Raw genomic sequence first — 14,253 nt, forward strand, 5'->3', positions numbered from 1 at the left:
AAATAAAGAAAAAAAACCCCACCATTTTCTACCTCAGCAGAATCATCTTGCAAGAGAACAAACTGTGCAGCTTCTGGTGCACAATTATGCCATGCAATCTTCCCCTTTCTCCACACCCAGCTGGGCCTGGATCCTCGTGTACCACTGCCAGTGCTGCCTGCCAGCCCTGTTCAGCTGGGCTCTTCATGCAGGGTTTTCCACACCAACAGGAAATCCTGTCTTGTGTGTTTAATTTCTTGAGGCTGACAAAAAGCTGGCGATAACACTGAAGGTAAGCAACATGACCTAGCTCTGTGAGTGGCAGCAGGACTGCCTCCCTGCCCTGAAGATGATGGAGGCACAGCGTTTCCTAAATGACACAATTCCCATCACCAAATCCTGCAGCCGCAGCGAGTACATGCTCGACATGTACTGCAATGGGCTACATCCACCCATGCAAACTGTCCCAGTCTCTTTTCTACCTAGGAGTTGTGGGTGTCTGAAGAGGCAGGAGAGAAGGAACACACAACAAGAGCTAACTGCAAAGCTGACATTTGCTGGGGAAGGCTTTCCTGGTCTGTGAAATTCCCTGGAAGATGGCAGCATGGTTGCAAGGCAGAAAGATGTGCACTGGGCACTTCAGGGACTCTCCTGCAGCTATTGTAAAAGCTGCTCTGACAGCTCCTAACACCATGGCTCTTGTCCTTGCTGCTTCAATGCTTAGTCCAGCACTGGAGACACTTTTTTTTTTGGTAGTGTGCCAAAATTTTCCTGAAGAATGAAAGCAGGAAAATAGAACTAGTTCATTTTAACAGTTTATATCTCCTTGAAAGCTGAATCTAATTTAGTGGAACATAAAAAGGCACTTTGTTCTCTGATGGTGCTTCCCCTACCAAATGTCAACAGCCTAGTGCAAACAATGGAAGTTTTAAGAGCTCCTTAGTGAAAAGGTCACAGTTTTTGTAGGGAAAGTTGTAGGCCATCTAAATACAAGGGTTGACACCAAATATCCTCATAGTAGGGTTTTTTTAAAATCATGCTTGTATTTTACAGCAGACAGAGGATCAGGCCAAATAAAACAAGATCCATGCTTAAGTTGTCCATGAGGACTAACCCTCTCATCCTTAACCTTGAAGACATGAATCACTGTTCTCACAGACTTGATTTTTTTCACTCAATGATTACCAAGAACTTACAACGCTGCATAGCAGCACAGGAAGAAAAATCCTCTGCAGAGTTCACAGCCTCTGAAGGGTGGCATAGCAGGACTACTCATCTGCAATGCTCCCCCACCACGACTAATAAAGTTTACTATGTGACTTAGAAGCCAGCATTCCCCATAACATGTCAGGTTGTGCAAGAAGCTTCCTCCATGAGCTGCTCATATACACACCGTATGCTGGATACACATGCACACACTTCCATTCACGACATGGCATAGGAGATACAGCATCTTGTTCTTAATCCTTCATTCCCTGAAGTGACCTTTTACCAACTTTTAGCTATTTTTCTGTAAAGCAGGTAAATGAGAATTATCTTCTCTACAGTGGCAGCAGAAGTTGTTAGAAATAACATTTAAAAGGCATAGAGATATTAACAGACATCAGCTATGACTAGAACCAATTTTCTTGCTTGAACACGATGTAGCTTACCATAGATGCAAGGGCATTGTGGAAGGAAGATTATATGCATGCTGTGTGTTTCCTTACACCCAGATGACATGAAGGCAGCAGATTTTTCCAGCAGAGGCCATAATTACATTATATATAATAAATTTGAGAGATCTGGCACCAGAGAGCTTTTGCCTTCCAAGGCACTGACAGTTTGGTAGGGCCCCTCCTGTATGCTCTGTTCCAGCTGGCCCTGTCTCCTCTCCCTGTCTACAGCTTTCAAAATCAGCTCCAAACGTGCCAGACAAATAACTTAACCCTAAAGATGCATACAACAGGGAAAAGAAAGTAATGGAACAACAAAAGGTAACATGAGCCACCATTCAACAACCTCGCATATCTGTTAGAGAATTCTGTATGCCCAAGCAGCTTTACACTGTTCCTACAAAATTCACTTAGATGAGTGCAGTGAACTACCTAAACCTTGAAGATGCCAAACAGTCCAGTTTCAAAGATGGTTAAAATAGCCAAGAAACCAACATTCTATGCAGGTAATTATTTCAGGTCCTCAGGCTTGAGGTGCATGAGCAAGAGCATTTTATCTACAAGACAGCTCCATATTGAAGAGAGAGTCCTTACAGGAGCTCCCAACTCCATAGGATTTCTGTTCAGCTGAGAACAGCTGCCTCTATTCAAGTGGGCATTACTCAGTGCTTGGTTATGGCAGCATGGGGTCTGCCAGAGCCATGCTACTACGAGTAGTACTACTTCCTCACCTAAAGCTGGGTCATATCTCCTCAAAATAGTGCTAGAGCTAACTCCTTCCAGCCAAGCTTTGCCAGTATGCTTTGCTGACAGGAAGATGGAAGCATCGAGGATTTATAAAGCAAATCAAACACTACCATAGTTTACCAACTGAACAGACACTAAACAAGAACCAACAAGCCCTTATTAGGGTCATCTTATTGCCCAACAAAACTTTTTCTAAGAAAGCAGGCTTACAGGGAAGTCACATAGTGAGTACAGATTTCTAACAGGATTTACAGATCACAGTCATCCCAGCAAACAAAGTGATGAGGAACATGGTTTCTCAGCCATTTGTTATCCTCTGACGCACAAATAAAAGTTTCACACAAAACAGTAAGATGTTAGTGAATAGTACCAAAAGGTACCACTCCAGGCCAGCTTCCAGCTTCTTGTTACTGCCTTGTGTGGTCCCCAGACGTGTGACTGCAACGTAACCTGGTCATGCTGCCACAGAAAAAATACTTGGATCTGTGCCCACAAAAGCAGCATATGTTCAAAGCTCAATTTGAGAGAACTCGCACATATAGACTGAATCCATATAAATCTGCGTTATAAAAGACAACTCCATCTAATTTTACCCAGGCCTTTTATGCAAGTAAATCCAGCTACAGCACTGTTTCCCCAACGATGTTCGGACCACTCTCATTGCAGACTCTGCCAGTGACTCTTATGAAAAGCTAAAACAAATCTTAGATAAAAGCACAATCCAGCCATCACTATCTTCCACTACGTGGTCACTACAGAAGTTTCCATGTCCTGTAGCACCAGCACCCAGTTTTTGCAGAGTGAGACAATGCAATAGTTGCTGACAGCTGCAGCAGCACACGTGCCCATTCGCAGACGTACCACAGTGCCCAGCGTAATTGTGCAGATTAAGCAGGATACTTGAGCAGCACCGAGCACACAAGTCACTTGCAAAAGGTCACTACAGGAACCACACTGGTGAAACACATCAGGATAAACTGCAGCGCCTCTTCTAACTCTACCCAGCATCAGCAGGAACAAAGTCCTCTGTGACACTGCTGAGTCTCATTTGAGTAGGAAAAGCTTGGAAACAAGAATCATGACAAAGAGGCCACCTTGTGTCAGAATGTTTGCTCTCCCATACTGACACGTAGGACTTGTTAGGTGTGATCAGTGGCCAGTACTATTAGGAGACGTAAAAAATAAAATACACCTTGATATCCAGAAGACAGGATTTCCTCCTTCAGATGTCCAGTCCACTCAGCAGAGTCCCTTTCAGCAACTTTCCTATTGCTGTACCTCAGACTTCACTGTATGAACGCCTGCAGGCCAGAGCTTCTTGGCCTATCATATTACTTATCTACTTACCTTAACGTCAAACAAGTACCTTTCTGCCACTGCCAATACTTGTATCATTAATTACTTGTGTATGGAAATTTATTTCTTGCCAAACACAGACTTAAAATTCTACCAAATTCATGGTGAGAAAGAGCTGTAGTCCAGCTTGTTATTGCTTTAGCCTCAAACTATAGGCTCGTGAAGGTGTTTTGCAGTCTTGATACCAGAAAAAAAGTTGGATGAGAAATTATATCCACTGAGATATTTTTGGAAGTGCAAAGTGACAAAATGTTTCCCCAGAGGCCGAGACCTGAGGGCTACAAGAGCTTCCAAAAATATGTGAGCTCCCAGAGCTGTGTTGCTTGGGTCACAGAAACCAGTGGTCTACCAGGAACACACATCATTAAGAACTTTGCAGCGGAGAGAAAAAGTATGCCTAGAGAAGGAAAAAGGTAACAATATTACCTCCCTTAAAATCCAATGTTTAAAAAAAGGAGCTACCATTCTGTCACCTTTAATAAATGACATCATCAATAACTTCATTAACTGAAAGTTATTAAATGTGACAGAATAGTCAACTTTATATAAAACAGTTATGCGTTATTACTGCTGTAGCTGGTAACACATGAAACTCCTTTATCAACTGGGCTGATGATGTTCCCCACCAAGGCCAAGTAGTAGTCATGGAGTGAGCACATTTTAAAGGCAATGTCTCCATCTGAAGCCAGAGCCTGAAAGAATTCACACCCTTTACTGTTCTATCACACCTTCATCTGCAGTCATCATCAACATAGTCCTTATTTTTACTTTCCACTATCTCCTTTTTAAAAAAATCATTTTAAGGTTCTTGAAAGAGGGCATTTTATCACGGTAAACTCCAAGAAATATCAATTCTGACTGCTTGCACTGTTGCTTTCACAACAGATGAGAAGCTTTAATGCACAGACACCCATATGAACTACCAAGACGATCCACTTTGCCTGATTTTGTGGAGGCCATTCATGATTCAGCCCGAGAACAGATGGATCTTCCTATTGCAGGCACTCCAATCCAGACTCTAAAGTCCACAACTGAAAAGGGTATCCCAGTCAATTTTATACTTCTTGAAGCCTAAGGACTGAAGCTATGAGCCATGATGGACAAGCATGGGTACTATCATACCACAAAGCTGAAATGACTGGAAACATGTTGAGAGAAGTATAAGCTTTTCTTCTTACACACATAGTCCAGTAAGGAAAGGGACAGCCTATCAGCACTTAAGGAGGAGACTACTACCATCATGTCAGCGTTTTTACACACGCTAGCCAAAGAACTGCCCTCAGAAACTGGATGTAAAGACTTTAAGAGAGTTGCTAATTATTATTTTTAATACTGGTAGCAACTCTTCTACTCCTTGGCAAATTATTCCATTGTTTAAATTAGTCTAAATTACTAAGACTTTTTTTTCTTATTTCAAGGCTAATAATGTTAAATTTCAGCTTCCTACTGGAAAAATCTTATTATGACTGTAAACAAGGCCTAAAATCCCTATTAGCAGGTATCATCCATGCATAAGCAGCTGTACAGAACAGACTTGTCATCACTCAACCTCTCTTTAATAAACTGAGTAAATCATGTACCCAACACCTTAGGGTAAAATGTAACGTAACTTCCAAGCCCTAGATTAATTTGTGGTCCTAAACTGATCTCAGAATTGAACAAAATTATACAGTCAGTATTTTCAACTTTGAGCATGAGCAAGATCACATCCCTCCTTCAATCTTATATCTGCCTTTTCATTGTTGAAGCAATTATGTTCAATAATCGCTAGTACTCTCTCAAATCAACATTTTCCAAAGAAAACTTTCCATCCAACAAGCACAGCCTGGTTCCCACATACTCAGTACTCTGCACTGAGCTGCATCAAACACATTTTTGCTGGATTTATTGTCAGTTAATCAGGCATTTCAAATCATTCTCTAACAGTAACCTTATCTTTCTCTTTCCTCCTCCTCAAAAAAATTTTTTTAACCACAAACCTTACTGGCAGGATTTTAATAGTGCTGTCTCCACGGGTTGATACTGAACAGGACCGTGACTGAAACAGATCCCTGGGAAAAATGAAACTAGAAACAGTCTTGACCACGGATGTCTCCCCAGAAACTACTAATTTTTTATTATCTGTCTTTAAAGAGGTTTTTAATCCCTCTAATGTGTGTTGTGTTTGAGTAGGTATTCTTTTTCTTTAAAACCAAAATCAGTCACTTGGACAAAATGAATTGCTCGAGCAATGTTCAAATGTATCAGTATTGCTTTGGATAATCTTTTCAAAATAGACAAGACGGTATTTGTCTGAAAGGATGTATATGACCTTACACAGAGTCACGCTGAACAGATATCAAACAATTTCTACAGATTCTAATGGGATATTTTTTAAACATTCCGAGATTATTTTTATCTTGAATCAACATGTGGATAGATCGTTCATAGCTCTTTGGGCCATCCCTTTCAGTTTTTCCAACTGTGAATCCTGGTGGACAGTGTTCCAGCCTTCCTCAACTCCCCAAGCTTACAAGAACTGGCTAAAAATTAACATTAACGAACAAAAGAGTTCCCCTCTTTGGCTATTATCTTTGGGCATACCTTATTTAGATTCTGCTGGTTTTTAAATATTAACAAACACTGTCTCATCTTCTTTTACTATAAATTACATACAAAGGCAGATATGGTCCAAATTCCTCCTGTTACCTTATAAACATAGCAAGCTGGGGGGAGTGTGTTATTTTCTGTTTTGTTGGGTTTTTTTCCCCCAAAACACAGAACTGTTTCCTGATTTCATACTGGACCTGCCTACACCTAAATCCTTCCTCTCTGCATGTGAAAAAATCGATGCCTTCTCTGAACCAGTATCACCAGCATCTCCATGATTAGCACACTTACTTTCTCACCTGCTTCTTTGAGTTTGCAACTATATCTGCTGCCATTTACTTCCTCCTCTATGTCCTCCCCAACGTGCACCATGTTTTGTGTTATAACACAGTTTCAGTGACTGTGGAATCATGTCTTTTTGTGCATCAGTGTGATTTTATTGAATACTTCATAGCTTCCACTAACACTTCCCTTTTAAAGGTACTTTCCTGGGCAGTTATCCCGACAATTGTTTAAACTCTTAGAAACAGTCTCTTCTAAAGCTCCTTACATTACCGCCTGATGCCATATTCTGTTCACACAAAGTAAATACAGACAAATAACAATCACTGGTACCTAGGCAACGGTGGGATTTCAGGTCAGCTATTAACTCTTCTTTATCTGCAAGAACAAGGTCAATTATTGATTTATTCCACGGTGAGTGCAGGACTGTGTGCATTAAAAAATGACCTATTCCTTCTAGAAGCTTTCTGGAAGTCTTTTTATTGGTATGATGAAATGTCAAGTAAATATTACCTGTTTTAAGCAGCCTATCTTATTTGCCTCCCTATAAGAAGCATATACATAAGGAGATGTTTGCTCCGTTTCCAAGGATATCTCGGGGACCTGTTAGAAACATGGAAGAGGTGAGTGATGGTTTGAAAGCTGAATAACTTGAATTTGTCAGGGAATCCTTCTATCTACAGCTCTCAAAAGGAGTGAAGCTTTAGAATGCATTATGTAATATCCATTTAATCACACATGGGACCACACGTCTAAAGTCCACCTCTACTCAAGTCTGGACGAAAGCATTAGCTAATGTTCTGCGCCCCAGGACTGAGCTGACCTCTCACATGCTGTTCCATCCTCAAGGGGACTTCTTTACTCCCTCCCTACCATCACATTTATTTCTTCCTTCATGGCTTTGCTGTCTACCCAATTCCTCTCTTTGTACAGTAGCTTGGGAAAAATCACTCCAGGCAAGGATTTTGAGTCTCTTAGCTATGACGTTGAGGAGATATGACCTGACACACAGAAGGGAGAGGGAGAAGATGGGGGTTACAAGTCAGCCACAGTTGAAGACTCAGGCAGCCATGAGTCCCCTGTAGGAGAAAGGGTAGGTTTCACTGAGTCACTCAAGGGAAAGCATCCTGATCCTGAAAAATAAACAGGAGCAAGGAGGATTCAGAGAGAAATGCTCTCATGCTCGAGGCTCTGAGCATGCCGAGAGAAGCAGCAGTGACAGAAAAAGGGAGATCTGCGAGAATTGATTGTTTCCTTGGCAAAGATGCAAAGTTCTCTATTACAGGGATATGGCACATGTTCTTTTTTATGTCCCAAAAGATAAAATGCTCTTCTGATGGGCACACCTCTCAGCAAACACACAGCCAGGTGAATAAACAAAAGGTTTGACAGGGAATATACCACTTACTCCAGTTAAATTTATGTCACTGTGCTGGAATTCAAGATGATGGTCAGAAAAAAAATAAACCAACAAGAAGTAACTTGGGGAACAACGCAAATCGAGAGTATTTCCCCACACCTTCTACATATAACCACGTAGACATCATTTAGGCCCAAAAAAGGATGGAAAATCTTAATGCAAGCAGTCAAGCTAAATTTCCTACAAGTCACTTCTCAGGACAGTAGTTCATTCACGCTGCCTGGGTGTCCTCATCTGCAAAGCAGAGGTAAGAGTCATCAGGACAGGGATGTTCTTGTCATTTCCATTTCATCTGCGTCCCCCACACTTAGGAGCTCGGGGAGGAACAGCATCAAGGTGAACAAGCGTGAAAGGGGCCACTCATCAAGCCAAGCACTGGTCTCGAGGGATGGGGCAGCAGTAACAGAGAACATTTTATGTAAGCGATGCAGCTCCCAGGAGAGGGGAGCGGCAGTAGCACAAAGCAGGACGTGCTAAATACAGATTGTAGCAGGTGGTCCAAGAACTGGCTGTGATTCCAGCAACCCGTTTATCCAAACCGGACGGAACTGCCTACCCCTCAGCCCTGCAGCATCAAAAAGCAAGCTAAAAAACAAAAAGCAGATCAGGCAACTGAGAAGATTCACCAATCACAGATTGCCAGGAGATGAGTTTTTGCCCTGAAAACATTCCCACAGATGTCAAGAGTGTGACAATCGAATGTATGAACAACATGCAAGCAAACCCAGGCCTCTTGCAACATAATCACAGAATCATAATTTTGTTTGAGACCTACCTCCAGAGGTCATTTAGTGCAACCCCTGCTGAAAGTAGATCTAGTGGGATTTGCTTGGCCAGGATGTGTCCAGTCAAGCCAAACACTTTCAAGGATGGAGGTTCCACAATCTCTCTGTACACGTTCCAATATTTAATCATTCTCACAGTAAAAAAAAACAAAACAAAACAAACCAAACTAGATCTCCTGATATCTAATTGACATTTCTCACGTTCCAACTTGTGTTTGTTATCTCTTACCATCACACACAACCAAACCAGTCTGGATACACCTTTTCTGTATCCTTAGTTGCAGGCAACAAAAATATTTCTCCTGTGCCTCCTCTTCTCAAAGTTGAATAGGCTGAGGTCTCAGATTCTGCTCACGCCGTGTTCTCCAGTCTCCTGACCATCTTAGTGGTGCCCACTGGGCTTGCTCCAGTATTTCACTTAAGATGAAGTGCACTTCTTGCCCTGGGGAGCCCAAACTGGACGCAGTGTTCCAGATGCAGTCCAACAACTGCTGATGATGCAGGGCAGAGGTGATTACTTCCCTGGGCCTGCTGGCTACACTCACTAACACAGCCCAGAGTACGGTAGGCCACTTTTGCTGCAAAGACATGCCGTTGCTTTATGATCAATGTGTTGTCCATCAGGACCCACAAATCTTTTACTGCAAAGCATCTTTCTAAACAACTGGCCCCCAGCTGGTACTGCTGCAGGAGTTATTACTTCCCAGATGGAAGGCTTGCAACTCGTTATGTTAAGACTCCAGTCAGCTGGCTCCTGTCAGCAACCTGGTCAGAACCCTCTGAATAGCAGCCTTACCCTCCTGCATTTTCACCACTCCTCTCCATTTGGTCTCATCTACATAATGGCTTCTTATGGACAGAAAAAAACTTTGAAGAACAAAGAGCAAAGATCTCTCACAATACATAATACTTGGGACTCCTGCTGAACACCATCAGTGACATTTTTAACATATCTGCATGCTTAGTTCCATTTGTACTGTCCAGGCTATGAACAGCCAAGTCCAGTTCTTCCCTCGTTTATAGCAGTCTAAGCTTAAGTCCACGAATTTTATGCATTTGCGTATTGTAACACCACTCACCACATCAGAGTGTGTGACTGTACCCACACAGATGGCTCAAGAGATGCAATACCTAAATCAGGAACACTGCAAGATTTTGGAGGAGTAGTTGGCTATGCAGTTAGGACTAAGGCATACAGTCAAAGCCTAAGGTGGTAAGAGGAACCTTAGCTTTGGTCATTCCTGACTTGAGTCCTCTGGACTGCATCTTACATTGCAGGCAGCAACATTTGAAGTCTGTTAACTTTAAAATTGGTAAGAAATATTTCTGAAGACTTTAAAACATGCCATCAACCAAGGATGTAACCATCGTACCAGCAAGCAAGGATTCCTGATGATATAATAAGTAACATCACGTGAAGGATAGGCCATGAAGTATCTAACTCATTTATCTCTATGTCCACATGGAATGAGTCATCACCTATCCTCATGTGAACAAACTCTTCCTGCAAGAGCTTATAAATTGGGAATGATGAATAGCAGACAAAGATTAGGGAAGACAAACTATTTGGTCAAAGAAATAGAATGTATATCATACACAATGTAAAATACCATCTGACTTGCACTAGCTTTTCCACATGCAATAGCTAGTTGGCCAGTTCCTTGCAGCAATTTTTCATCTCCAGAGGCAGATCATGTGTAAAGACATAAATATTTCAACAAGTTTCTAAGCAACTGAAAAACACTGCTTTGCAAGGGATATATTAAGTCAATGTTTAATCCTAGTCTTTACTGGGAAATAAGGTGAAGTTTTGGGTTGGGTTTTTTTTTCCCCAAACCAACTGTTAGGTCACACTCAACATCTTGATATGAACGACACAGTTGTAGTTTTCATGTGTATTTACCAGTTGAGGTAAACACCAGCAATTGGCCCAGTCCTCAAAATATTTTACAGTGTACTGACTAAATTGAGAAGAAAGGGCTTTCCCTTCACATGAATACACCAGCATCATGTGTCCCATGGGGACAGGAGGGGAAGCGGAATCTGCTCTGTCTTAAGAGGTGCTGTTAACTTACCCCAAACATCTGCCGAAGGTCAGGATCTCGAAAGCGGAAGGGAATGTTAGACACATGAAGTCGTTTTGGAGTGGATTTGCTCTCAGTACTCTCGCTGTTCTGTGTTTGTGATTGCTGTCCATCTGTCTGTGCCCCTCCTTCTGTCTGCTGAAATCAGAAAGATAAAAGTGTGTGCGTGAATAGAAACTACACAAATTTCCTTTCTCGCCCTTTGTCTATCTCTTCCTAGGTATTAGTACTACATTTGTGATTTCAGTATCTGAGCACTTGACAATTACTTTGATAAAGCCAGTAATGCTTAACAATTGATCTGTTGTTCTTCCCCTCCCTTTCCATAAGTAAACAGTAATGAGATCTCAGCCTCCCTCCCCTCAGACCACCTTTTAGTTTTGTAGATCTGCCTTTGGTTTTCTTAAAATCTCTTCTCTTTCTTCCCCCCCACCTTCTTCCTCACTTCAGCTGCCACCATTTGAAAGCTCTAATGAAGAGGCGGATCTTTCATATCCTGAAGCTGGGAGGTAGTACCGCCACTCTAATCTCATGTGGCAGGATGTTCATGCAATCATCAAAATCCCACAGTTGAAGTGGCAGCTCTTCACCGCGCCAATACCAGAAATGCATCACCAGGCAAAACGGCATCTGCTCTGTCAAGCTCCCTTCAGAGAAACATTACCCAAAAAAAAGGGGTCTATAATTAAATGGTAAAAACCATATATGAACAACTTAAGGATGTCTTTGATTAACTCTTCTCGTACATTTAAAAGTCAGCCCAGGGACAGGAAACAGTCATTACCACTGCAGTTTTTTAATAAAAACTCCAAGTGTTACTTTGTTACCAATTTCACAGCAGAAAACAAGGGAATTTGTTCTAGCATTCCCAAGCAGAGACTGGTACAGCAAAGCTAGATCAAAGGAAAGGATGAAGTACTTGTGTACAGAAAAAGTACTGCAATAAGGTAGAGGAATATGGGAGATCAGTGTGCAGAGAAGAAACCTAACACCCCCACAGAGATGACTGGCAGGGAAGAAGAAAGGAAGAGAACCACAGCTGGCTGTGTTGGGTTTAGACTAAGAAGAGGTAAAATTTGAGTACCGCACTAAATACGAAGGCAAAGTTCCTTTGCAAAATCACTTCATGAGGAAATGGTATTTTTTGTACTTCAGTCAGAAAAATTATCTCAAAACCTCAGAGCTACAGAACAAAGAAGACTACAATGTTATTGCTCTGTCCCTTTCCAAGAGCATGCATGCATTAACAAGCCAAAGTATTCAAAGAGCACGCACTCACTCACACTATCTCCTTCTGCTTGCCTCAGCCTCCTAGGAGTCATATTTCAACCACATGCATGATGCGCTTTTAGGTGTCATTTCATTTCTTCAGATGCCAACCTGACTTCTTCCTTAACCCAGCAAGTGAAACAAGAAGGCAAGGACCACGTAATTGCTCAAGTCAGTCCTTTTTTAAGCATCTTCAAGAACACAGTAGGCCTTAAAAATAAAAATTTAAGGGGGAACTGTTTTGGGGCCTTTGCAGTTTCCCCTCCCTCCCTGTTTTAAATACACAATTTGTGTACCAAAGAGGAAAGAAATCTCAGGTGAGTTGCTCACACTGACTCCCCAATCACTGCCTGGACTTGCTAGACTACTCTGCACATCATTCACTATGCAACACTTCACGAATATTTGGAGAGAAACATCTCTCCACAGATAGACTGGCAACATTAAGAGAGATTCTTCTGGCCAGAAATGGCTCTTACAGACATGACCTTGAACTTGCATACTGGTTACAAAGCACTGACAAGATCAAGCAAACAGTAAGCATTAGGGTCTTGTCGAGCTGAGCAAAGCAGTGGCAGCTTTCCATTTTATTTCAGTAAGGCTGCACATCCAGCACAAAACATGTTTGATCTGGTTAATATAAATTAGGCTGCGATAGGAAGAATGAAGATACCGCTCTGTGAGTATCTCTGCTTCCCAGAGCAAGTCTCAGGAGAAGCCTAACGGGATGAAGCCTTTCTATTTGGCTAAGACTCATCCATCTCCCAAACATCAAAGTTTCAAGGACAATCTCTGAAACTTCCATTTTAATGTATCTAAGAAGATGCCTCCCCCTTCCCAAACTTCCTTCTCTTCTATCCTCACCCCTATGACAAAATCCATCACTAAACGTACAGAGAGTGTACCCTTAGGGAAAAATCAATGCAGCTGGCTTATGGTTAATTAAATCACGCTATGCTATTTGGTGGGTTTATTTTTATGACTCCATCAGAATCCTTTTCTCCTCGGGGCAAATCTGTCCAAGAAGGACAAAACACAGGAGTAGCCTCACACAACACCTGCGAGTTCTCCAAAATAACTCCCCAAAGTCACCAACATTCCTGCTAAAAGGGAGCCCTGCTAGCGCAGTTTGCCAAATCCCCTGTTCTCAACAGCTTTGAATTGTAAAGTGGGCAAAAACCCCATGTATACAGACTAAACTAGTGAATGCAGCATGAATGAGGAAAGGCGCAAATTCTGAACGGTGACACCAATAATATTTTAGTCTTCAAATTCAAATGGAGGTTGCACAGGACTGGATCTGCTGCTTTCCACACAGGATGATGCTGGGAGGTTGTTCACACTCCTCTACCATCCATTTGTTTGCAGGCAGAGGGCAGAACTCCTTTCTTACCAAGGGTGCAATGTATCATGTACAGTGGCCGGCTCAAAAACACTCACAGCTGTTCCTGCATATGGCAGAGTGCTGCTGCCACGCAGGAGTCATTTTGCAGCACGTGAGATGTATACAGTAAGACAAAGGCTTCAAAGAAGTGAAATAATAGAAGGAACAGGGGATGTTGGTCCATTCTCTCGTTTTTGACTACACTAAAGAGTCCCCAAATGCTTTCCAGGCTTTCATATATCCTGATTTTTCAGCAGTAGTTTAACATGAAATATCCTTTCTCTCTGGATGCTGTAGCACTCTCATTTCTATCATCCATGGCCCTAAGGTAAGATTTGAACTTTCAGCCACTGTAACATTAGCTCAATACATTTGTCTACTGCCATACATTCAGCTACAACAAAAATGAAAGAAACAGTCTCCTCAGATCTTGCCTTTCCCCCCTCCTTTTATAGTTATTCCTTGTCTTAATTCATTAGGAAGGAGATGAAAGGAAGAGCCTGGAGCCTGTTCTCAGGCAACACATAATGGAGACTGGCAACAGCACTACCTTGACCAAGCCAGACGATAAAAGCCTGCATTTCACCAAGTGCTCATTCCCCACCCCGAGTGCTTCCCCACACCGTTTTTCAGCTCCTTCCTTCTGGCCTCACATCAACACTTCATACCCAAGAACGGTCCCTCTCCCTTTGTTACAGACAGC

General features: G+C 42.1%; 1 protein-coding gene across 5 annotated transcripts in view; it reads right to left on the minus strand.

Annotated features, from left to right (window-relative positions):
- Positions 1-14,253, minus strand: part of RBFOX2 (RNA binding fox-1 homolog 2) — a 176,427-nt gene that overhangs the window by 40,677 nt on the left and 121,497 nt on the right. For all 5 annotated transcript variants that reach the window (XM_062011942.1, XM_062011952.1, XM_062011933.1 and 2 more), the window contains one exon: positions 10,889-11,035. In XM_062011942.1, coding sequence (XP_061867926.1) covers positions 10,889-11,035 — 147 coding nt within the window. The remainder of the gene's footprint in view (positions 1-10,888; positions 11,036-14,253) is intronic.

The sequence above is a fragment of the Colius striatus genome, chromosome 1 (assembly GCF_028858725.1).
Source record: "Colius striatus isolate bColStr4 chromosome 1, bColStr4.1.hap1, whole genome shotgun sequence".
Classification (NCBI taxonomy): domain Eukaryota; kingdom Metazoa; phylum Chordata; class Aves; order Coliiformes; family Coliidae; genus Colius; species Colius striatus.